We start from the raw sequence: 23796 nt of genomic DNA on the forward strand, positions 1-23796 counted from the left end.
CTTTATGCCAAAATCATTCGTTCATTCGTTCATTTTGTTCCTGTCAAATGGAAACTGTCAGATGGAAAAATACTTAAATAAAAATAAGTGACATTAATACGCCATCTCTAAAACGGATTACAAGACGTAATTATATATTGTTTGCATTTATATTACAATATGACTTAAATTATTATGGGGAATTAAACTGCTCGAGTGATTTGATAAACTAAGTGTAATATAATCAACGCGCCAACACATTGTTTTAGTTTAGCCGGAAATGAAATTGTTTACTTCTCAGTGCCTGTGTTCATAACTTATTATTTGAAGCATTTTTAGTACTTCGATGCGTATACTATACTTAAATAACAGAAATAACGCTTTACATACTACGAAACTTGTTAATTATGATGTATAAATATGGTTTAAGGCTGAGAAATATTGCAGTCACAAAGTAGTTGCAATGTTTCGACTTTGTGTCGACTCTGTGTTGACACATGACACGCGCTGTCAAAAGTAATAACAAAGTTACTGGTATGTTACTGGATTTGCAAAATGGCTCCTTGTGTTGATTTGTTTTCAGATATTCTCAAAGTGTAAAAATGCCGTGGTCAGAGATGGGCATTAATCGATTAACTGTTTATTCGACTAATTAATGGAATAAAAAAAGTTAATTCTCAAATTTTAATCGCGATTAGTTTAGTCGACCTAACATAGATTGAAATTGAATTAATCTGAATATTAATCGAATAAATTATCGATTAAATCTCGATTGAAAGTTGACAGGGGGCCATTTTTGTACGTAAAAATAATAGAAATGTCTTGCATGTAGATGGTAGCAAAACAATTTGTCATAAAAGTCGAGATGGGTGTCGTTTTATACGTTTTAGGGGGCCCCAATTTTGAAAATGATGACCATTTTGGAATCCAAAATGGCGGCCATGCACTACGCCATAAAAGTCGTCATGGGTGTCGTTTTATAGGTTTTAGGGGGCGCAGATTTCGAAAATGATAACCATTTTGGATTCCAAGATGGCGGCCATGCACTATGTCATAAAAGTCGTCATGGATGTCGTTTTATAGGTTTTAGAGGGCCCCGATTTAGACAATGATGACCATTTTGAAATCCAAAATGGCGGCCATGCACTATGTCGTAAAAGTCGTCATGGGTGTCGTTTTATAGGTTTTGGGGGGCGCAGATTTAGAAAATGATAGCCATTTTGGATTCCAAAATGGCGGCCATGCACTATGTCATAAAAGTCGTCATGGGTGTCGTTTTATAGGTTTTAGGGGGCGCAGATTTCGAAAATGATGACCATTTTGAATTCCAAGATGGCGGCCATGCACTATGTCATAAAAGTCGTCATGTATGTCGTTTTATAGGTTTTAGGGGGCCCCGCTTTCGAAAATGATGACCATTTTGGAATCCAAAATGGCGGCCATGCACTATGTCATAAAAGTCGTCATGGGTGTCGTTTTATAGGTTTTGGGGGGCGCAGATTTCGAAAATGATAACATTTTCAATTTAAAAATGGCGGCAATGCACTATGTCATAAAAGTAGTCATGGATATCGTTTTATAGGTTTTAGGGGGCGCAGATTTCGAAAATGATGACTATTTTGGATTCCAAGATGGCGGCCATGCACTATGTCATAAAAGTCGTCATGGATGTCGTTTTATAGGTTTTAGGGGGCGCAGATTTCGAAAATGATGACTATTTTGGATTCCACTTTTATGACAAAATACGTAGCCGCCATCTTAGATTATAAAATGATCATCGTTTTCGAATTCTGCACTCCCTAAAACCTATAAATCGACATCCGTGACGACGCAAGTTATCTTTATTTTCAGATCTAACAAATTGCTACAGAATACAAAGGACAAAAAAGAAGCGAGGAGGTAATGAAACAAGCAAAAATACACATGATTACTCGACGCAATTGGGTGATTCTTAAATTGTGTCCAGATTTTTTTTGTCATAAAAGTTTATATTTTTCACATATTACTCTCACAAGTTCCGTGACATTTCGACCTTGTAATTTTTTAAGTAAATGGTTTTGTTTATCTATGAGGATCTCACTAGAATAGTATAATCAAGGTATGTTTATATTTGATGAATGAAATAGTAACGCAAAAAAAAAAAATATTTGTGTCTTATATTCCTGCCGAAGACTTTTATTTTACCTTTTCCTTCTACACAAGTTTGGCCAAGTAATAAGAATTTAGGGCTCTCAATTTTATTTTCACTTCTACAACAGTAAAGCTACGAGGCCATGTTTGGTATCGTTTTCGTATAAATTCGCAGTACCAAATTTAGTTAAGGTATCACATTGACACCATTCCGAAGTAAAAACATATAAACTTATTAAAATACTTTCTTTTAAACTCCTCTTCACGCTTAAACTGCTGAACAGTTTTAATTTAAATTTGGTACACATATATTTTGAGTCCCGAGACAGGATATAATAAGTTATCTCAAAAATCATCCTTTAAAGGTGTGAAATGAGGTGTAGGGGGGAATTCAGAATTGACTTCTTGAAGTTAATACTGTTTAAGTTTAGGTTTGAAGTCATGTTTTTTCATCATTTTTAACTAAATCAAAGATGTAGACCATCCCAAATTTCATATAAATCGGTTCAGCGGTTATTGATTTCCGGTACAATTTTCCACGCCACTTTTCACACCTTCAAAAGATGATTTTGGTTATAAGATCTATCCTATGTCCTGTTCCGGGACGCAAACTATTTCTATACCAAATTTCAACGAAATCGGTTCAGCGGTTAAGCGTCAAGAAGAGTTTCAAAAAAACCGGCCAAGTGCGAGTCGGACTCGCGTATTAAGGGTTCCGTACATTAAGTCCGACTCGCGCTTGACTGCAAATTTCTAATAGGTTTTCCTGTCATCTATAGGTAAAGAACTATTTTGTGTATTCAGACGGACATACATACAGACGCACGAGTGATCCTATAAGGGTTTCGTTTTTTCCTTTTGAGGTACGGAACCCTAAAAAGATTTATTTTTATTTTGTGGAATGGTGTCAATGTGATATCTTAAATGGATTCAGCACCCCAGATTTATACGAAAATGATACCAAGCACGGCCTAGCACCTTCACTGATATAGATATATCAAGATAAAATTGAGAGCCCTAAATAAACTTTCAAGAGCGGATATCTCAAAAACTATTCAACATATCGAAAAAATTGACTGAATAAACTTGTAACAAATTAAATTAACTTTCATTTTGTATAAGTGTCCATGTCGCTGAGATGCATAGTTTCCGAGATATAATCGAAAAACGGGAAAATGGGACCTTCAAAGCCCCCTCTCTCCCCCCCGCTCAAGGGCTACGGCCGGGGACTTTTGATATGTTCACCTCCTAACTTGTCAAACCGAGTTACGGAGTCAAAAATTGTGTTCCGAGCATTTCCCTCTACAACTTTTGGAGCATTCGTTGCCTGACCTAAGTAGCTTATTGAATTTCTTTAAAAACTTTTCTGTAAAAGGTTGACGGGTGTTGGGTGTTTATATGGTTTCGGTCGATTATTATCATTTGCATTGCCCATGATGACTTACTAGAATTACGAGCACACGAGACATTAATAGTAGTTTGACAAACCTTGGTTTTCAAGAGGTATTTTATATTGACATTTGCTGTCACAAATTTGCTGTCAGATTTAGTCGCAAACCGCACGCAAAGTGCACACAAATGTGTCGACAACTTGTTACGGAAAAGTGTAGACACGGCGACGACACTTTGTTTCGAAACAATTCTAGACACATTGTGTGGACTCTGTTACGACACATCTGACATTTAGTTACCACTTTGTGATTTTGCGACTGGAATGGTTATATGGGTACTTAACTAAAGGTAGCGTTTTCAAAATTGCAATCTATCTAAAAACAGAAACCTTCCTAAGGTTACTCAGTAATCTAATTTTGTTCATTCGGAATAATACCTACTCACGTCTTTGTTATTGTAATTTTCGAAATAGGTACTTTTAAAAAACCGGCCAAGTGCGAGTCGGACTCGCGCACGAAGGGTTCCTTATCATTACGCAAAAAACGGGAAAAAATCACGTTTGTTGTATGGGAGCCCCACATAAATATTTATTTTATTCCGTTTTTAGTATTTGTTGTTATAGCGGCAACAGAAATACATCATCTGTGAAAATTTCAACTGTCTAGCTAACACGGTTCACGAGATACAGCATGGTGACAGACAGACTGACGGACAGTGGAAGTCTTAGCGATAGGGTCCCGTTTTTACCCTTCGGGTACGGAACCCTAAAAACAACAAAGGTCAATTCAAAATTAATCCGTTTGAAAAGTAACAGTTTCCTTAATTCATCAATTTTCTACGATTTGAAAGTTTTCAAACAACGAAAAAGCTGAAAGGTTAACCTTATTAGACAGTATTAAATACTGAACATCCGAGTTCTGAATTTTGGTTAAATTTACAGCATACAGGCCTATTCGGATTTCGAGATAATCACAAGATCTTGAGACGATTTAGAGATCAACTAGATCTACATTAGATATCAACTAGATGTGACTTGGATATCTAAGTCATAACTTGTCGAAATCGTTCAAGAGGACCTCCAGAATCGCGGAAACGTCAAATTTGACATACAAATATCTTTAAATTATCCGTATCGTAACTTGTTAAAGTCTAGTAGAAATCTAATTCATTTTCCGAATCGAGCCGTTATTAACCTACCTAACTTCAATTTTATGGAAGCGGCTTTTTGGCACCGGCTTCGTGTGACTCTTAAAGAAGATTTTTTAAGTAAGTAAATATTTATATGATCCGTAAAATGTGCCTTATACTGTCCTTCAGAATTGGAAATATAAAATTAATTTTGTTTAATTACCTATTTACATATATTGTAGTATGATGATACCTATTTGTTTAATATACCAATTTAAAGTTAACCATCACTATCACTTTATGAGGTTGTGATATAGTTTTAATGTACACAGTGGATATTCATAAACAAACAAACAAATATTAGTATATCATGGATTTATTATCAGATAGGAGCCAGTTTTGTTACAGAACACTTCAGCGCAGGTAGTAGGCAGAGTAGGGAGCGTAGCTGTACGCGGAGTAGGCGAGCGGCGAGTAGGCGGAGTAGGCAGAGTAGGCGACGGGAGCGGTGTATGCGGCCGCCACGGGCGCCGTGTACGCCGCCGCCACAGGCGTCGCATAGCTCACCACCAGCGGCTTGGCGGCGGCGAAGGCCAGGAGGCAGGCGAAGATGAACTGCAAACCATCACATTATTAAGCATTTTAAATATGACAAATGAACCTTCACATATATTTATGGTTTTTTTCCATGGGTTACTTAATGTGTTCATAAGTACCTAGTGGGAGAAAATGTAGGTAAATGTTTCAAAAATTAGTATTATGCTAGCTTATTAAGACATAATATATATAAGACAATCGTTGACAAAAACTAGGACCTAAAAGTAATGATTTACACATTACATACTCGTAGATCTTTGTCATTTCTGGATTTTAGTTGTTTCTCGGTAGCTACACATGTATGATTCTAAGACATTAGACACTAGTGGCTAGGAACCCTTGTCTGTCTCACTCGTTATAACTGTAGCTAAAATACTTACGCACTAAAAGTAAATTTCAACTCACCAGTTTGAACATTTTGTTGGTTTGTTTGTGTCACGGTGCTATTGCTGAGCTGAGTGATGTCCGATTACTGGGGGCAGCAAATTTTATAGTGAATCACGAAGGCCGAACGATCGCAACCAGGGCCCTCGCGGGCCGCACGTCCCAAGAATCACGATGAGATACCAGCGCCCGCGCACCAACATTATCCTGCTAATGGGACAGCTGATACAAGGGTCATTTAATGTAGTCCAGTTAGACAAGAATTTACCATATTCTTTATATTTTACATACAAAAGCGATAGTAGAAGTTGAAAAAGGAAGCCGCTGGCGTTAAGAAATTTTCTTGATCATAATTGCCTATTGGTCGAGGTATTGCCCTAGACAGAAATGGTATTTAATAAGTAGGTAGGTGTAGCTACGTTAGAGTAAATTTTGATTAACAATGTTTAAACGCCCTAATTTTTGACCTTAATTAACACCTAAGTAACTATTAAAACAACAAAGATACAATCAGATATTAATTTACGTCTTAAGTAATTTATTGAAATATTGTTGAAATTAAAGAGATCTTAATCACTTGTATATTTATCCGATCCCGAAGTTTCAAAGAGTAAGTTATTGGGTATGGTGCTACTTATTCAAGTTCTAAGTTTCTATATATCGCAACTACATCACTTACATACATTGTAAATGGAACTTTTAACCGCCTAAAAATATATTTTTTTACTAGTAAGTAACCGCAACATCTACACATTAGATAGCGAAATCAATTAGAGATTCTCTAAATTCAGTAAGTAGCCTTCCAGTTTCAAATTAGGTGACCTTATTCAGGACTATTGATTATTTATTAGTGACGCGTAACATATGGATCAAAATTACAGACGAATTGTAGGTACTTGTGATTATTATTTGTATAATTTAAGCAATGATTATCGGCACCTTCATTTCACTTACCTACCCTTAATCTTTACCATTGTAGTAAACTTCTACATAGCTGAAATACCTAAATATCTAAGGCAAATAATTGATACTAGTAAATTACATTTTTTTTTACGGGTAAAGTCATTTAATCATCAAAAATGTAAAATTATAAAAAAAAAACAGAATAAGCAACAACAAAAACATGGCGCTAGTGCAGAGTGGAGGTAGACGGGTTAGGTAGGGCTGCACCGTCATTGAGACCGAAGTAATGTTGTTTACCCTAGGTATCGTGTATGTATTAGTGGCACAAATAATAATTCCAATTACATACTAGAGTATTTTAATGTAACCCCTTTTAGTTCCACCAATTTGAATTATTATTGTCAGAATATCGACAATTCGAATTTCTCGTCACATGTAGAGCTTTCTCCCATTTTATGTATGCCATTAGATTAGACGGACCACGTGATTCCGATACGTAGAAATTACCTACTAATAACGTTAATTTGTTCGGTATCTATTATTACAACTTCATATTGATCGACAAAATTATGTTCTGTTTTCTGTTTACCTCTAGACCGAGTTTAGAGCAATTATTTCATGAAACCGATGATGCCAAAAATACGGGGGTGCGCGGGACGAGGTGAGCGAAGTCCCGTGCCGTGATTGGTCCGTTCAAAGACACGGACGTCACACATAAACACTTTTGACTCGAAAATGGAGTAAAACTACCGTATGCGTGGCAGAGGGGGTATAGCGCGACTATGCTCAGTCTGGAGGATGTTTTTTCTGTGCCTATTTCGGTCAGAAGGTTGAATCTCAATTGAAAATTTGACGTAGTTATAAGATTAAAAGCTTTGTTTAAAGTCTCGTGCTAATATTCACTTGAGCAAACAAGAAATTCCAAAATAGAACCACGAGCATAGCGAATGGTTCGAATAGTGCATAGGATAGTCTTGAGGGTTTCAAAGTAAGAGGATTAAACAAAATTTGCTACCGAGTGATATACAAATTTTTTCACTACACCATGAACGCCATCAAATATTTATTATTCAATATCTTTACTTATTCGGTATATGTCGATTACTTCAGCTAACATGAGGAAACAATTAAAAATTTGCATCAATTTCCTTTGCCAGTTTTTAGATAAAATGCTTTCTCATTTTTGGATAAAATGCTTTTGAACAATAAAGATAACCTTTACGAACTGCGGTGAAAAGTATTTTAACGTCCATTAGTAATTTATTGCATCTATAAATATAATAAAGCTGAAGACGGTCGAAAGTCTGTACATGGAAGATATTTGAAAAAAAGTTGGCTGGGGATACTTAGAATCGATAAGAACACGTTCCAAAAGTTTTTAGAATTTTTGTCTGTTTGTCTGTTTGTCTGTTTATTTGAACGCGCATCACGTGAAAACGGCTGAACGGATTTTCATGAAAACTTTACTAATCTGTCGAGAAAATCCCCGGCCAGGTTATAGGCTATAAAAATTCAACCCCTAAAAGGGGGGGTAGCCACAACACTCGATTGACTTAAGTTTGCCCCTGAATCTTATGGCGCTACTTAGGAAGGAGGGGCAAACTTTTTTCATATATGTGCTACCACTATTGAGTACCCTGGTAAACTAACAGATGGCGCTGAATTTAATACGTTGTGACATGAATAAGTCACCTAGGAAAGATTTTGCCAAATTAACTCTAATTTTAGAACAGGGGGTACGGATATCAACAAAAATAATTGAATAATTATGTTGATTTAATGAATTAATAATACAACAAAATTAAACGACAGTAAATGAATTGCCCCTCATTGCACAGTCTTTTGGGGAGCTGAGTAAACATTAATTAATAAAGAAAACTAAAAATGAGTTTACATAGGTACATAGTGGTAAAATAAACACACATAATTATCAACACGCGTATAATTGCATAATTATTTAAAATTATTAATTTTCTCCATCATGAATTATACCTAATCGTAATTATATCGCACCCATATCAAATCCATATTCATACAAGGTGGGTACTTTGAAAAAAAAAACATTGACCTCTGTCATTTGCAGTGCCGGATTAACCCTTTTAGGCAAAATAAGCACTTGCTTAGAGCACCACGTCTAGCTAGGGGGCACCAAAACCGTAGGCAAAAAAAGCGCAGGCTGCATCAGCATTGCAGTCGTCGTGCAGTAGGTACCTACATGAAACTTTTATACGTGTACAAGTACCCATCTAATAACGTCCCATCCCTTCTCTGCATGAAATCCTGGATTCGCGCCTGGTTGGGACTAAAAGTAAAAATCTACAACTGTCTATCAAACTGCGTGTTTTGTATCGAAAAATTTTCGCGCTCGCTTCGCTCGCGTTTTATAATAACACTATAAGATATGATAAAAGTGACATTCGGGTGGCGACTGCAGCAGAATTACCTACTCTGTTGTAACGTTATTGCTTTTTCGTGATAAAATGATGTGACTGATTTCCATACTAAAAATAAAAATGTACAACTGTCTAACAAATTGCGTTTATATATCGAAAAATTTTCGCGCTCGCTCCGCTCGCGTTTTCATTAACTTTCTAAGTCAAATTTCGTTTTTATATCGAAAAATTTTCGCTTTTGCTTCGCTCGCGTTTTCAGTTACATTCTAAGATATGATAAAGGTGACATTCGGGTGGCGACTGCAGTAGCATTACTCTGTTGCAACGTTACTGCTGCAGTACTGTCAATTTTCGTGATAAAATGATGTGACTGATTTCCATACTAAAAGTAGAAATGTACAACTGTCTATCAAATTGCGTTTTTATATCGAAAAATTTTCGCGCTCGCTTCGCTCGCTTTTTCAATAACTTTCTGAGATATAGCGACTGCAGCAGCATTACTCTGATGCAACGTTACTGCTGCAACACTGTCAATTTTCGTGATAAAATGATGTGACTGATTTCCATACTAAAAGTAAAAATGTACAACTGTCTATCAAATTGCGTTTTTATATCGAAAAATTTTCGCGCTAGCTTCGCTCGCGTTTGCAATCACTTTCTAAGGTATGGCAACTGCAGCAGCATTACTCTGTTGCAACGTTACTGCTGCAGTACTGTCAATTTTCGTGATAAAATGATGTGACTAATTTCCATTCTCAGCTGTAATGCGGCAATGAACGTCACTCAACTAACCAAAAAAATTCAATGTAATCTTGATGACCCTAGGGAGAGGGGGCACCATGCTCTAGAAATGCTTAGGACATCAAAACGGCACTGGTCGTTTGCGGAGTCAAACGATTTGGGACTCGCATTTAATACGCATTACCATGCCTTCCAGAAAAAAATCCAATCATTCGCGAAAGTCTCGCAACGCATTGAGGTTACAAGGGGCACGTAGTCTTCCTCAGGAGTCTGAAGAAGACCACAGTGAGTGGCGCTCTAGCCAGGCAGGCCGCTTCGCTTTCGCTCGCGCGCGTATACCTTACTGTATCGTCCGATATACATCTACTACTCTGTCGTTTAAATCACGTGTAAAATTTGAATAACGGCGAAGAAAACTATTGATTTCGGAGTTTAGTTTTATTTAGTGGTACCTAATTGTAAAATATTTTATCTGGACTGGAGTCCTCTAGCATATCCATCTGTCAACTTTACTTCAAGTTCCGCCTCCAGGGGAGAGGGAGAGAAATTAGGATTAGTAATTAGCCGCTTACTGACACAGACCGAATTCTACGCGGGCAGAGCCGCGGGCACAGCTAGTTAAAAATATTTATCTTAACTAGTAGTTCGCCCCGAACAGAGAACTCGCAACATTGACCTTTTTTTTAGAATTTAGACTATCAATTCAATATTAAGAGACCTTTTGGGGCCTCAGATATACATTTTCAAAATGAAGAAATTCAAAAACGCCCTATTCCCTGTGCATACACCGCCATTGATCAGACAGTCCACCTACCTTTCATGCACTGATATCCCAAATGATTAGACTGATCTTATTGGAAACTAATAAACATAATTAAAAAAAAAACATAAGTAGGGGAGAGGGGGGTAGCTATCACTGGAGGCAGCTTAGAACAAATGCGTTTAAAAATGTATTTTTGATGCAATAATGATCCAAATCCATATTTTGGGCTTGCAACATCGACCCACACAACTGTCACCTGACATATTTGAAGTTTGACAGAACATGAACGAATCAGTAGCTTTAGTTTGTTTTCGATGCTACCCGTTAGCGGTATTTGTGCAGATTTGTAAGGTTTCTCAGGCTGTATTTGAAGGAACTGGTCAGTGAAAGTTAATTTATCAGATAGAACAATCTATTATGTTTAGTGAAGAAGGATGAATAATCAAAATTTTCAATGTTTCTATAAAATAACGAAGTTTATTTTTTTAAGTAGGTGTTGGGGTAGTTATGAAAAATAAATAGGAGGCAGTTTTGAATAGCAGTTTGTTCAAAATTACCCCAGCCATAAGAAATGTTCATATCTGCCCCGATATTGACTGGCATTTAGGTATGTAAATTAAAACCGTAATAATATTTTAGTTATTTTAGTAAATGCTAATAATGCATTTACCTAAATTCCATGAACTAAGTGGTTCGGTACTTATTACGTTTAGTCATGTTTAATATAATATTTATTAGAATTTTGTATTTAGGTAGAATATTACAAAATATTAAATTAGTATTCTATAAATAATTAAAACATTGCAGTTTATTGATTTATTTGTTAACAGGTAAAAATGGTAAGGAACTATAAAAATAAAGAAAATCAAAATATAATCAATACTCATACAATCCGCTGTTAAAACATTATTAGGGTAGTTTTGAAAAATGGTATGTGCAAAACTGCCTCAAGGGGGCAGCTTTAGTAAGATTTCAATACTTTTCATAGGTACCCCCACTGAGGCACTTTTGAACACTCCAAAAGACATATGTGTACAAAACTACCCCATCTTTGTTGTAACTGCAAATTATACGAGTAAACTGTTAACACGATTATTTCTAGTGACAAATTGTACCAAGTACAGATAAAAAAAACGCGAATATCACGATATTATTGCCGTTACAGCCCATTTTTCAAATCTGCCCCATGTAAGTTCAAAGCTACCCACTCTTGGGGCAGTATCGAACATTATTCCTTGAGTTGCAAAAATCTAATTTGTACTTTTATCTTTAGCTTTATATATGTGCAAATGCAGTAATTACATAGGTTAATAACGTAAGTTGTTGTGTAAAGGCTTAAAACTGGTATCAATAGGTAATATTTGGAACTATGACAATTAATGTAAAAAGTGTACCAGGCTACCCCCCTCTCCCCTACAATTCTTTTTGAACAGGGTGAAGATTGCTTTACCTCATTTAAAAAAGGTGAACTTGTTAAGAGTTCAATAGATAATATTCAAATAATCTTGAAATGCACTTACACTTAAAATTGGATATCTAAAGACTACACACAGGTAAGAGTAAAATGGACAATCAATGTTTGAAACATATTTTAAATTTAAATGGGTCATTTCTACCCACGCATAAGTTAACTTTAAATTATGTAGTCCCTTGTAAAATGAAATAAGAAAAACCTACATATATGGGACGTCATCATTTGGATGTCATTTTGGTGTCAGTGTGTTTTCTAATTTGCTATTATTGCTAACTACCATATCATTACCATATCAACTACATATGTTAAAGATAACAAGAATGTAGTTATATGTACCTACCACCATAATTTTAACAAAATCTGCGTCAATGAATTATTCTCACAATATATGGAATCATGTTTCAAAACGTCCATTGAAACCGTCATATCACGCTCCTGGGTAAATAAACTCTTCAATAACTCTTTAAGGTACGGGCTGAATAGACACATTGACCTCCAGGTACTTGCTCAATTGCTATAGCGAGGATTGTCACCACAGGCACGTGCGGAGTAACCTCTGATGCAATGCGACCGGACTTGCATGCCCAAGCTACCGACGAATGCAACAGCGAACCAAGAAAGTTTACTTTATTTTGTGATTTTAGATTGGTATTGTCAATCTGAAACTTAGTAAATATTTTCTTGATATAACCAATAGGTACGTAAATTGTTTTAGATTACCTGACAATTTTAAAAAACCTAATTATTTTAAAATTAAGGGTTATATTTAATTTAGTTACTTCAGAAATAATGATTGCAGTGTTACTGTTTATGTTTATTTATTTCAAGTGGAAAAACATGTTGAAAAATCATACTATGAATAGTTGAGACATTATATTGTTTACTCGTATTTTAAATGCATAATTGTATAAGTACTAATGCATATTTTTTTGGCTATCAAAATACTGCAGTTTTTCACTCAATTACCTATACTTTGTATTTTTAGGTATTTAAATAAAAGTAAACAAAATCTACACTCAAATGGCTCCTTATGCCAGTTGAGGGTAGATGAAAACATTACACGATCAAATAATGTAGGTTAAAGTCTGGTCGTTCAGTGACTGATCCAGGCGATTTTGTAATTGGTCGGTTAACCAATAAATGATACAACTACCCGAAAATTTAAAAACAGTTTGTTTACTTTTGTTTAAATACCTAAAGATACAGATTATAAATGTTAGCCAGAAGGGATCGTTTAAAGGGATAAGTTTGCCTCCCCAACTCAATTTCACTTAAATTGTTTTGTAACTGCATTCCTACAATAAAGCGCCTAGGCACTACTACTGTCTAGAGGTACTACTTCGTTAGACATTATTTATCACGACGACGAATGATATCCATAATGAAGATTACGTTGCTTAAATAATATTTATAAAAACTTAACGGAAAATTTTGACAAGTATGTTTAATAACACCATGGACTTAGAATATTATTAACTCTATGAATAACACATTTGATATATGTAAGTAACATTAACATAAAATTGAAGATTTCGTAGTTTTATTAAAACTACTAGCTGTGCCCGCGGCTCCGCCCGCGTGGAATTCGGTCTGTGTCAGTAAGCGGCTAATTTCTAATCCTAATTTCTCTCCCTCTCCCCTGGAGGCGGACCTTAAAGTAAAATTGACAGATGGATATGCTAGAGGCCTGCAGTTCAGATAAAATATTTTACAATTAGGTACCACTAAATAAAACTACACTCCATAATCAATAGTTTTTTTCGCCCTTATTCAAATTTTATACGTGATTTAAACGACAGAGTAGTAGATGTATATCGGACGATACAGTAAGGTATACGCGCGCGATCGAAAGCGAAGCGGCCTTCCTGGCTAGAGCGCCACTCACCGTGGTCTTCTTCAGACTCCTGAGGAAGACCACGTGCCCCTTGTAACCTCAATGCGTTGCGAGACTTTCGCGAATGATTGGATTTTTTTCTGGAAGGCATGGTAATGCGTATCAAATGCGAGTTCCAAATAGTTAGACTCCGCAAACGACCAGTGCCGGATTAAGATATTTTGATGGCCTAAGCATTTCTAGACCATTTGAGTGTGGCATTCAGTCACATCATTTTATCACGAAAATTGACAGTGCTGCAGCAGTAACGTTGTAACAGAGTAATGCTACTGCAGTCGCTACCCGAATGTCACCTTTATCATATGTCATAATGTTATTGTAAACGCGAGCGAAAATTTTTCGATATAAAAAACGCAATTTGATAGACAGTTGTACATTTTTACTTTTAGTCCCAACCAGGCGCGAATCCAGGATTTCATACAGAGAAGGGATGGGACAGTTTTCTATCGGCCTAGCTTCGCATAGGGCTCGACATTTAAGGGTCTCAGCGAGGTTGTTTTCATACAGAAAAGATGCAAGAAAGCAGAGCTTGGAATTGACCAAGTGAATTGAATTGGCGAAGTGTGAGCAAGGCAAGGGAGGAAAGCTTGGATTTGGATCCACGCCCAAGTGTAATTAAGGCAGAAGATCAACTTTGCCATAAGGCAGAAGACCTCGCATAAGACCTTACGCCGAACTGCAAAAGAGTGACTTGAAATCGAATCTATGCATGTAATCACGACTCTTCTACTGCTCGCTCTTTGGCTTCACTCGAAAGCGCTACTTGATAGGATGCTTTTAGTTTTCGGCTTGCACGGGGCCCCTTATAACACTTTGACAGTTAGGTCTAATTTTTATAGCCTATAACCTGGCCGGGGATTTTCTCGACAGATTAGTAAAGTTTTCATCAAAATCCGTTCAGCCGTTTTCACGTGATGCGCGTTCAAATAAACAGACAAACAGATAAACAGACAAACAGACAAAAATTCAAAAAACTTTTGGAACGTGTTCTGTTATCGATTCTAAGTATCCCCAGCCTACTTTTTTTCAAATATCTTCCATGTACAGACTTTCGACCGTCTTCAGCTTTATTATATGTATAGATTTCTTGGTTCACTATGACACGAATGTATCCAAGATGTGTATCTTTAATTCGGAGCACCACCGATGCGCAAGCAGCCCCTCGTACTCGTATTGTCTCGAAATCTCATTCAGTGTGTAATCAGGTATTTAAACCAGCCACATGCTATCTCAGACATCATTCACTCTTCACTTACTAAATCAACAACACAAATCAACCAATATGTTCAAGCTGGTAAATAAAAAAACTTAAACGATACACCTTTATAATATATTACTGATAAATTTTATATGATTATGTCGATCACGTTTTATAAACGAAGTCTGAGAAATATTTAAAGTAATGGGAGTACACGATATAGGCCGAGATTTTCGGATTGCTTATTAAGAGCAGAGCAAATGTTTAACGTTTCTAACGTCATTACATTACTGTCACGTTTTGAACTTCAATTAGTATTAAAATTACAGTCAAGGTCTAAGCGACCAATTTGTCAAGAATATGTAGGTACACACGACTTTTAATTTTCTTAAAAATATACACGATTCGTAATATGGACATACACCGAACAACCGGTCTGGCCTTGTCGGTAGTGTAGTGACCCTGCCTAAGCCTAAGCCGATGATTCTGGGTTCGAATCCCGATAAGGACATTTATTTGTGCGATGAGCACTGTGGTGTTTTCTAACTATGTATTCAATATTTGTATATTATATAATATCGTTTCCTGAGTACTTGCGCATTCTTGAGCTTACTGACATATGGGGCTTAGTCAATTTATATAAGAATATCCTATAATATTTATTTATTTGTTTTTATTAAAGCTGGTAGTCGTATGTTTCCAGGTGGCCTTCGTTGCTCTTCTCTCCATTGCCGCGGCCAAGCCCGGCATCCACTCCGTGGCATATCCGGCGGTCCCTGCAGTGGCACCTGTCGCTGCTTACACCGCTGCGTACACAGCCCCTATTGCCGCCGCTTACACTGCTCCCGTAGCTGCCGCTTACACTGCTCCTGTTGCCGCCGCATACACTGCTGCCGCGTATACTGCCCCTGTCGCAGCTGCGTACACTGCCTACTCTCCCTACGCAGCAGCGTACACGGCTCCTGCGTTCGCTTACCTCCGAAAATGAAGAAACTTAGATGACTGAAAAATTATGAAATATATTTACTCTTTAAGCAAAATAGTTGTTATGCTTTGATATTCCTGTACCTTTTCAAACTTACATTTTAATGAAATATTTCATAAGGATCCAAATCAATGAACTGTTGCTGTTACCTAACAGTTGAGGAAGCCTATGTAAAAAAAAATGCTCTTTTCATTCGATTTTCGTGAAATACTTCCAAACTACAATCAGAAAATGACAAAAGTGCAAGCCTAGGAGCTAGGTAAGATAGGTAATCATTATGATTGGACTTATAAAGTAGAATGAGTCGTGTGCTTGGTGTGCTTTAAAAACTTGTAATGGTTTTGAACTGGTTTTGATACGACCTTGTCTTGGTAATTGGCGCGCATCTCACGCACGACTTTCAATTAATTTCGCTTGCAACCAATCAGCGTGAGTGTACTTCCAGCTCGTGTCAAAATAAGATCAAAACCGAAACAAGTTGTTAGGTAACTCTGAATACTACTTCCGAAGGGTTTCTGTTTAAACGGATAACGGATTGGCAATATTATGATTCCTCAATTTCAAAAAATCCAAGAAAATAGTTGTCTTACATGTCATTAACGTCATTAAATGAAACACTCGTCAACAGTTAAGAACATTAATAATACTAGTTATACCGTGATCTGAACGGGAACTTTCTGAGTGGAAACTTGCGTTAGAATTTTCTAATGAAAGTTTCCAGCAATTTTGGAAGTTTTGAGAATATTCTGCAACATAGACATTGAAACGTGTGTCTGCTATGACGGGTATTTATGTTGAATTTAATATTAAATTAACATTAGGTATGTTAGATGATAGGTACTAGAAGTTCAATGAGTTTCTCTGGTTGTTCTGAAGCTAACTCAATCATAAGTGATATTGGATAATTTAGACTCAGACTTCGATTAGAATCAATAAAAGTTTATCAATTAAAATATTTCTTTATTTTTAAGTTCGTATATTTGGTTTCAAGATTGGGTCAATGTAGTACAAGTTATTTATAAATGTTATAGAATGACTTAATGAGTATTAGAACAAATTAAATTATTTAAAAAAAAATATTTTTAGTTTCTTTTATGTATTTCAAGTAGAAACACTACCTACTATCCTTCCTCCTTCCTCCTCGCGCTATCCCGGCATTTTGCCACGGCTCATGGGAGCCTGGGGTCCGCTTGACAACTAATCCCAAGAATTGACGTAGGCACTAGTTTTTACGAAAGCGACTGCCATCTGACCTTCCAACCCAGAGGGGAAACTAGGCTTTATTGAAATTAGTCCGATTTCTTCACGATGTTTTCCTTCACCGAAAAGCAACTGGTAAATATCAAATGATATTACGTAGGTACATAAGTTCCGAAAAAGTCATTGGTACGAGTCGAGGTTTAAACCCGCATCCTCCGGATTGAAAGTCGCACGCTCTTACCGCTAGGCCACCAGCGCTTAAACACTATCTACTATATAAATTATAAAGTAAAATAAATGTCATATATGTACTAAGAAAAAGTAACCAAGGCCTCCAGATCCTAAGGCTGGAATCGAACCAGCGTCCTCGCGCTTCACGCTCGCTCGGTCGATTATACAGCTACGTTATGTTAAATTTTGGCTATATCTCCCACACCACTCACTTTCACATAAAATATATTTAACTATTTGTACCAAGAAAAATACTAAGCAATGGCTTAGATACCTAGACACCTAAGTACCTACTTTTGTTAATTAGTAATGATGTTTAAATATTTTGTCTGTAAAATTAGTCTTGACTTGTAAAAGTGCCCTTATGGCCTATTAGCAAAAGGATTTTTTGTTTTTTAATCCAGAAATAACCATATATAAAATATAATTTCCATAAATAGTTTTAATACCCACCCGTGTCTTGTCAGATAGGTACAAGTTAAAGCTGGGTCCATTATTTTAACTACGTGCTACCATACCAGCACATTAATACAGGCAACGATAACAACATTATAAGTTCAAGGTCACCGTTAATAGTAGCCTTGAAGTTCAAGGCCTTGATCGTCCCTATCTATGGCGGCGGTCAGAGCTGCGGAGTTGTCATTGCACACTATTAACTGGTACATATTTAACTTTATTACAATGAGCTAAGGTTCACTCATTGTCAATGTTGTCAGTTTTACTGCTTAATATTCCGTCATAGAAAAAAGATGTGAGTAATTAAAGTTACGGTCACATACGATGGAAGAATGTTCTACACTCTGGACTGTCCATGCGACCTTGATGGGGCGGCGAATTGTGACTCTGCCAATGAATGAGCCTACAGGATGTTTTGTATTATGAAGGTAACTAATAATTTACGTTGATGCTTTAGTCCAAGAAAAAGTGTCTAATTTAATATAAATTGAATGTCAGACATGCGCGAAATCCTGTCATGATAATGATAATAGACAGCAAAACGTCACGGACACTGAGGTGAGAAAGTACTAGGTATACATACCTCGGCGATGGCTGACAATCCCCAAATCCCAGGAATATAATTAGAAAAATTCAGTTTGTATGATTGACCTGCTAAATAATAGACTTGCCACTGCTAATGGGAATTGGACTCTGCAAATTGATCCCAAGAATTGGTGTAGGCCAAAACTACTAAATAGCTTGTATTATGCGTTAGAACCCGCGACATCCGAATTGAAAGTCGTACGCCTTACCATTAGACTAAAGTCAGACCAAGAATAGTCTGCAGCAGATTTGATAGCCCACGCAGTGAAGGTGTCATTTTAAACGTCAAACTTCTATAAAATTATGACGTATAAATAACACTCGCACTGCGTGGGCTTCAAATCCGCTGCAGACTTATTTTGGTCCGACCCTACCAACACTTGGCCTATGTACTTACTTTATTATACCTGACAAGAATTCAGTAAAAATAGAGGATACTTAAATAGAGTATGTACAAATGGTATAGTACTGAGAGTTCACTTATGCCTTCATTACCTAATATGGGAATTATAAATTAACCCATTACATTGTAAAAGAGTGAGAGAAGCTGAGATACCCCAAATAAATGTAGATACCTACGTTTAAATTATAGGAGTATAAGTACTGATAGATTATACTACCATTATAGTAGGTAAGTAATTAAAAAAACAGTGTTACAGTTATTTTAGATATTTGCAGTAGGATTACCGCGACAAAAAACGTAATAATTACCGCGCATAAAATTTGAGACTAAACGTTTTAATCACCCTGTAAATCACAAATCTACTCGTATAGTGCAATCAAAGTTATTCAAGTCGCGTAGAGGTCCCGATCGCGAAGCGCGGGCGCCGGCTCACTGCCAACACAATGCTACCAACTACTTCAAAACATCGTATGTGTATATTCAACTGTACCAAACATACGTCTTTTTGTAGTAGAACGAGAAAATAATGGGGGGTCAACATAAAATCGTATAAAATAGCCAGGACGGGACATAAGTATCAGTGTTAGAAAAGAATTGTCTAAACAAACAATCAACATGTACAAGATTGTAAGTTTCAAGTTTATTATTAAAAGTATTATATTTAAAGCTATTAGCACAATTATCAATAATTATAGTGAATCAGTTCAAATTCGATATTGGATTCATTAAGCTAAATATTGACGCGAGTTTTTATTTTATAGAAAACGTCAAGAAATGAATAATATCAAATATTGCATTTTTTATGGAAGTTTTAGTCTGTACTTATGTGTTAAGTCAAATAATAAAATACTTTGAATTTTTAAGTGTATAGTTATTATATGTTTATTCACTTTACAAAACGTTACTTAGGTATTTAATCTTAACTTATACATTTAACAAAATTTTGTTAAAAAATTATCTCGTGTCACCAATCATGATTTATTCATCGGAAAAAACAGGAATGTCTTATTGTTCTCATCATATGAAATTTGTTTTGTTTATTCACACCCTACTCCATTATTATAATCGATTGAATGTCTACAGCTGATCTTCGCCTGCCTCCTGGCCCTCGCCGCGGCCAAGCCGCTGGTGGTGAGCTACGCGACGCCGGTGGCGGCGGCGTACACGGCGCCCGTGGCGGCAGCGTACACCGCCCCCGTGGCCTACTCCGCCTACTCCGCCTACTCGCCGCTCGCCTACTCTGCTTACAGCTACGCTCCCTACTCTGCCTACTACGTCTAAGGAATCAATGCAATGATTGGTCTCGCATTTTTAAGTTCTATATTTATTAAATGTTGAGACTAAATTATTGTTTAACATACGACCTACGCTACACTCATTATAACGATTATGCCGAATAAAAACGGATACTTATTAAGTTATTAATCTGTTTTGTTATTTTTCGTCTCGTATACCTACACTAATAAGAGTCAATGATTTTCCTAAGAGGCGCCTACTATGTACTATATTTACACTCGTACCCACTCGTAGATATAAATCATTTTTATCTGCGCTCCCATGCCAATAATACCTATGTGCGAGAGAGAGATATTTATTTCAATTGCAAATATATGTGAAAATTGCCAGTGAGATAAAGCCATAAATTAGTGCCTGTAGCAAATGTCTAAGTACCTAAGCACGTACGAAGCACTAATCGAAACGTAAACAAACCAAGATGTACTTTTGCTTGAATGCAGCATTTCCATAACTTGTTACAATTTTAAAATTTTTAAATAGCAATTGAACCCGGATCCTCAAACTTACCTAACCTGAATTAAAGTAATATCTGAGACAAGTGATACAACATAAAATAATACGCTTTTTAATTTTATGTTAATTACATTGGATATGCTCGTTTTATTTGGATATTAACTTTGCTTACACATTTGGGTATTGGTCCTAGCATCATCCACCGCAGAGTAATGTATTAGTAGACTAGCATCCGCCCGCGACTTAGTCGGCATTGATTTCGTTGTCAACACGTTAGGAGTTTAATTACAATACTTACATCCTTTCCTTAAGCTCTATGCCATTTGAAGATTTTTTTTTATTTCAAGGTATTACTTTCAACGGTTTTGGTTGTACGTTGTCTGTCAGTAGATTTAAGTCTGTCATGCAATGCTGAGTCCGGTGCTGGGTTCACCGTGTTCACATGTAAGGAAGTATCTGATGTGATCCGTCGTATGACGCGAGAAAAGTCACCAGGACACGATGGACTTAGCATCGAGCATCTGCAGGCCGCTGGAGTACACTTACGCAGAGTGTTAACTATGCTATTTTCGTTGTGTATTGGTCATACCTATTTGCCGGATGAGATGCTGAGGACAATTGTCGTACCAATAGTTAAAAATAAAACCGGGGACGTGTCAGACGCATGTAACTATAGGCCCATCTCATTAGCTACAATAATAGCTAAAGTACTTGACGGTGTGCTTGACTTGCGTCTGGTAGATACCTAAATTTACATGATGCGCAGTTTGGTTTTAGAGCAGGATTATCTAAAGCACACCGTCAAGTATTACACTGACAGGAGTACGCCTGTATATGCGTGCTTCCTCGATCTGTCTAAAGCTTTTGACATGGTGTCCTATGGTATCCTGTGGGATAAACTATCATCATGTAAGGTCCCGCGTGAAGTGGTAGATATTTTTAAATATTGGTACGGCAACCAGACCAATACGGTTAGATGGGGGGTAGCACAGTCGGAGGCATATAAGTTGAAATGTTGAAAATCACGGTCTTATATACAACTCCAAAAAGAGCGAAGTCCTAGTTTTTAGGTCAAACAAAATGAACCCAGCATGTGCCTTCTATAGCTTTGAAAGGTAATGACCTACAGAGGGTTTCACATTTTAAGTACCTAGGACACTATGTGACGGAGGACCTCAAGGACGATCTCGATTTGGAGTAGGAACGGAGAGCGTTAGCGGTTAGAAGCAATATGTTGGCTCGTAGGTTTGCCCGTTGTTCAATACAAGTTAAAATCACCCTTTTTAAGGTGTACTGCCAAGTATTCTACACGGGTAGCCTATGGGTCAACTACACGCTGAAAGCCTATAATGCTCTTCGTATCCAGTATAATGATGCCTTCAGAGTCCTGTTGAGGTTGCCACAGTTCTGTAGCGCGGCAGGAATGTTTGCCGAGGCGCGTACCGACGACTTTTATGCGATCAGGCGAAAGCGGGTCGCATCTGAAGGGTCCACGGAAAGAACATGTCTAGTCACATTTTTCGAAAAATGAGATTTTAATGTCAAAATGTAGAGCTCGTAATGAACTATTACTTACATTTTCTGTTATAGCTGTCTGATACACACATATTACTTTTCTCAAACATGCAATGAAATGTCGTCACTCCGGGCGTTATATCAGGCTTCGAAGTATCACGTTTAGGGCGGAGCAACTCCAGAGAACTGTAAAGGAATTTCATACAAAATTTAAGGCCTAGGCCGGGAAGTATTTTTTATTTAATTTCCATTTCACAGATATGTGTGACACACCATCGTGGCATTCAGCCATTAAAGTGATATAACACTATCGCACCGCTTTAAAAAAAAAACTATAGGCAGTTTATGGTTTATGGTACGATTTCTTTTTTTTTAATCTTTATAGGGCTGTATCTCCTAAGCCGTGCGTCGCAGCGTAAAAATAATAAAATGTTCGTTCCTATATAGGAAACCCTTAATTAATATTTAAAAAAAAAACAAAAAAATGAGAAAAAAAAACTTTATAATGCTGTATCTCCTAAACCGTACGTCGTAGCGCAAAAATAATCAAATTTTCGTTCCCCTTTAGGAAACCCCTTAATAACATTTAAAAAAACACAAGAAAAGAAAAAAAAAGAAAAAAAAAATATAGGGCTGTATCTCCTAAACCATGCGTCGTAGCGCAAAAATAATAAAATGTTCGTTCCTCTGTAAGAAACCCTTAATTAATATTTAAAAAAAAACACAAAAAAGAAAAACAAAAAAAAAATTATAATGCTGTATCTCCTAAACCGTACGTCGTAGCGCAAAAATAATCAAATTTTCGTTCCCCTTTAGGTAATCCCTTAATATCATTTAAAAAAGGCACATGAAAAGAAAAAAAAGAAAAAAAAAGCAAAAAAAATATTTATAGGGCTGTATCTCCTAAACCATGCGTCGTAGCTCAAAAATAATAAAATGTTCGTTTCTCTCTAAGAAACCCATAATTAATATTTAAAATAAAAACAAAAGAAAAAAAACTTTATAATGCTGTATCTCCTAAACCGTACGTCGTAGCGCAAAAATAATAAAATTTTCGTTCCCCTTATGAACCCCACTGAATAATCTATCACATTAGGACATGAAACAATCATCATCATCAATTTTTATTATTATTTCATTGCATGTTTAAGAAAAGCACTATACATACCTCGGTGTGAAAAGGGGTTGTCGGCCTCATAACTATCCCCCTTACTTCCCAGCCTCTGTAGTAATGTACTATTTTTCTACATTAAAAAAAACATGTACACGAAAATAACGTGCGTAGTCTCATAGAAACAGGGAAAAAACCTGCTATGTCACACATAACAAAAATGAAAAATTTATTTAGTACGTTTATTTAGTATCTAACGTTACAAATAAGATTAAATTAATAAATTAAATATGATTTCGAACGATTTCTCCCTGATTTATTCTGCATACGATGTGCCGGGCCGCTATTTTCAGTAAAGCACTCCATAGGGTCGTTTTATTAATTATTGGAAATTGTTACAATACTAAAATCGCTATTACCTTCCTATAGATGACATACCTAGATTGACTTACATTTAAATAAATATTATTAATAAATACAATGTTGGGGCTGAGTTGGGGCTGAGCTGTAGGCTACCAACGGGGTCACAGGTGGCGGATAGTGAACGGCACAGGATAGTCACCTTTGAGAGCGTCTGCCATAAGC

The 23796-nt window shown here is 36.5% G+C and overlaps 2 protein-coding genes across 2 annotated transcripts in view; both read left to right on the top strand.

The window, feature by feature from the left end:
* The window catches only part of LOC134795561 (programmed cell death protein 5), a 487306-nt gene that overhangs the window by 127932 nt on the left and 335578 nt on the right, over positions 1 to 23796 (top strand). The gene's annotated exons all lie outside the window — the stretch shown is intronic.
* LOC134795864 (vitelline membrane protein Vm26Ab-like) lies at positions 18271 to 20261 on the top strand. Its single transcript, XM_063767795.1, has 3 exons — positions 18271 to 18276; positions 19395 to 19463; positions 19920 to 20261. The coding sequence occupies exons 1-3, from the start codon at positions 18271 to 18273 to the stop codon at positions 20115 to 20117; spliced, it is 273 nt and encodes a 90-aa protein (XP_063623865.1). The 3' UTR covers positions 20118 to 20261.

The sequence above is a fragment of the Cydia splendana genome, chromosome 12 (assembly GCF_910591565.1).
Source record: "Cydia splendana chromosome 12, ilCydSple1.2, whole genome shotgun sequence".
NCBI classification, from domain to species: Eukaryota; Metazoa; Arthropoda; class Insecta; order Lepidoptera; family Tortricidae; genus Cydia; species Cydia splendana.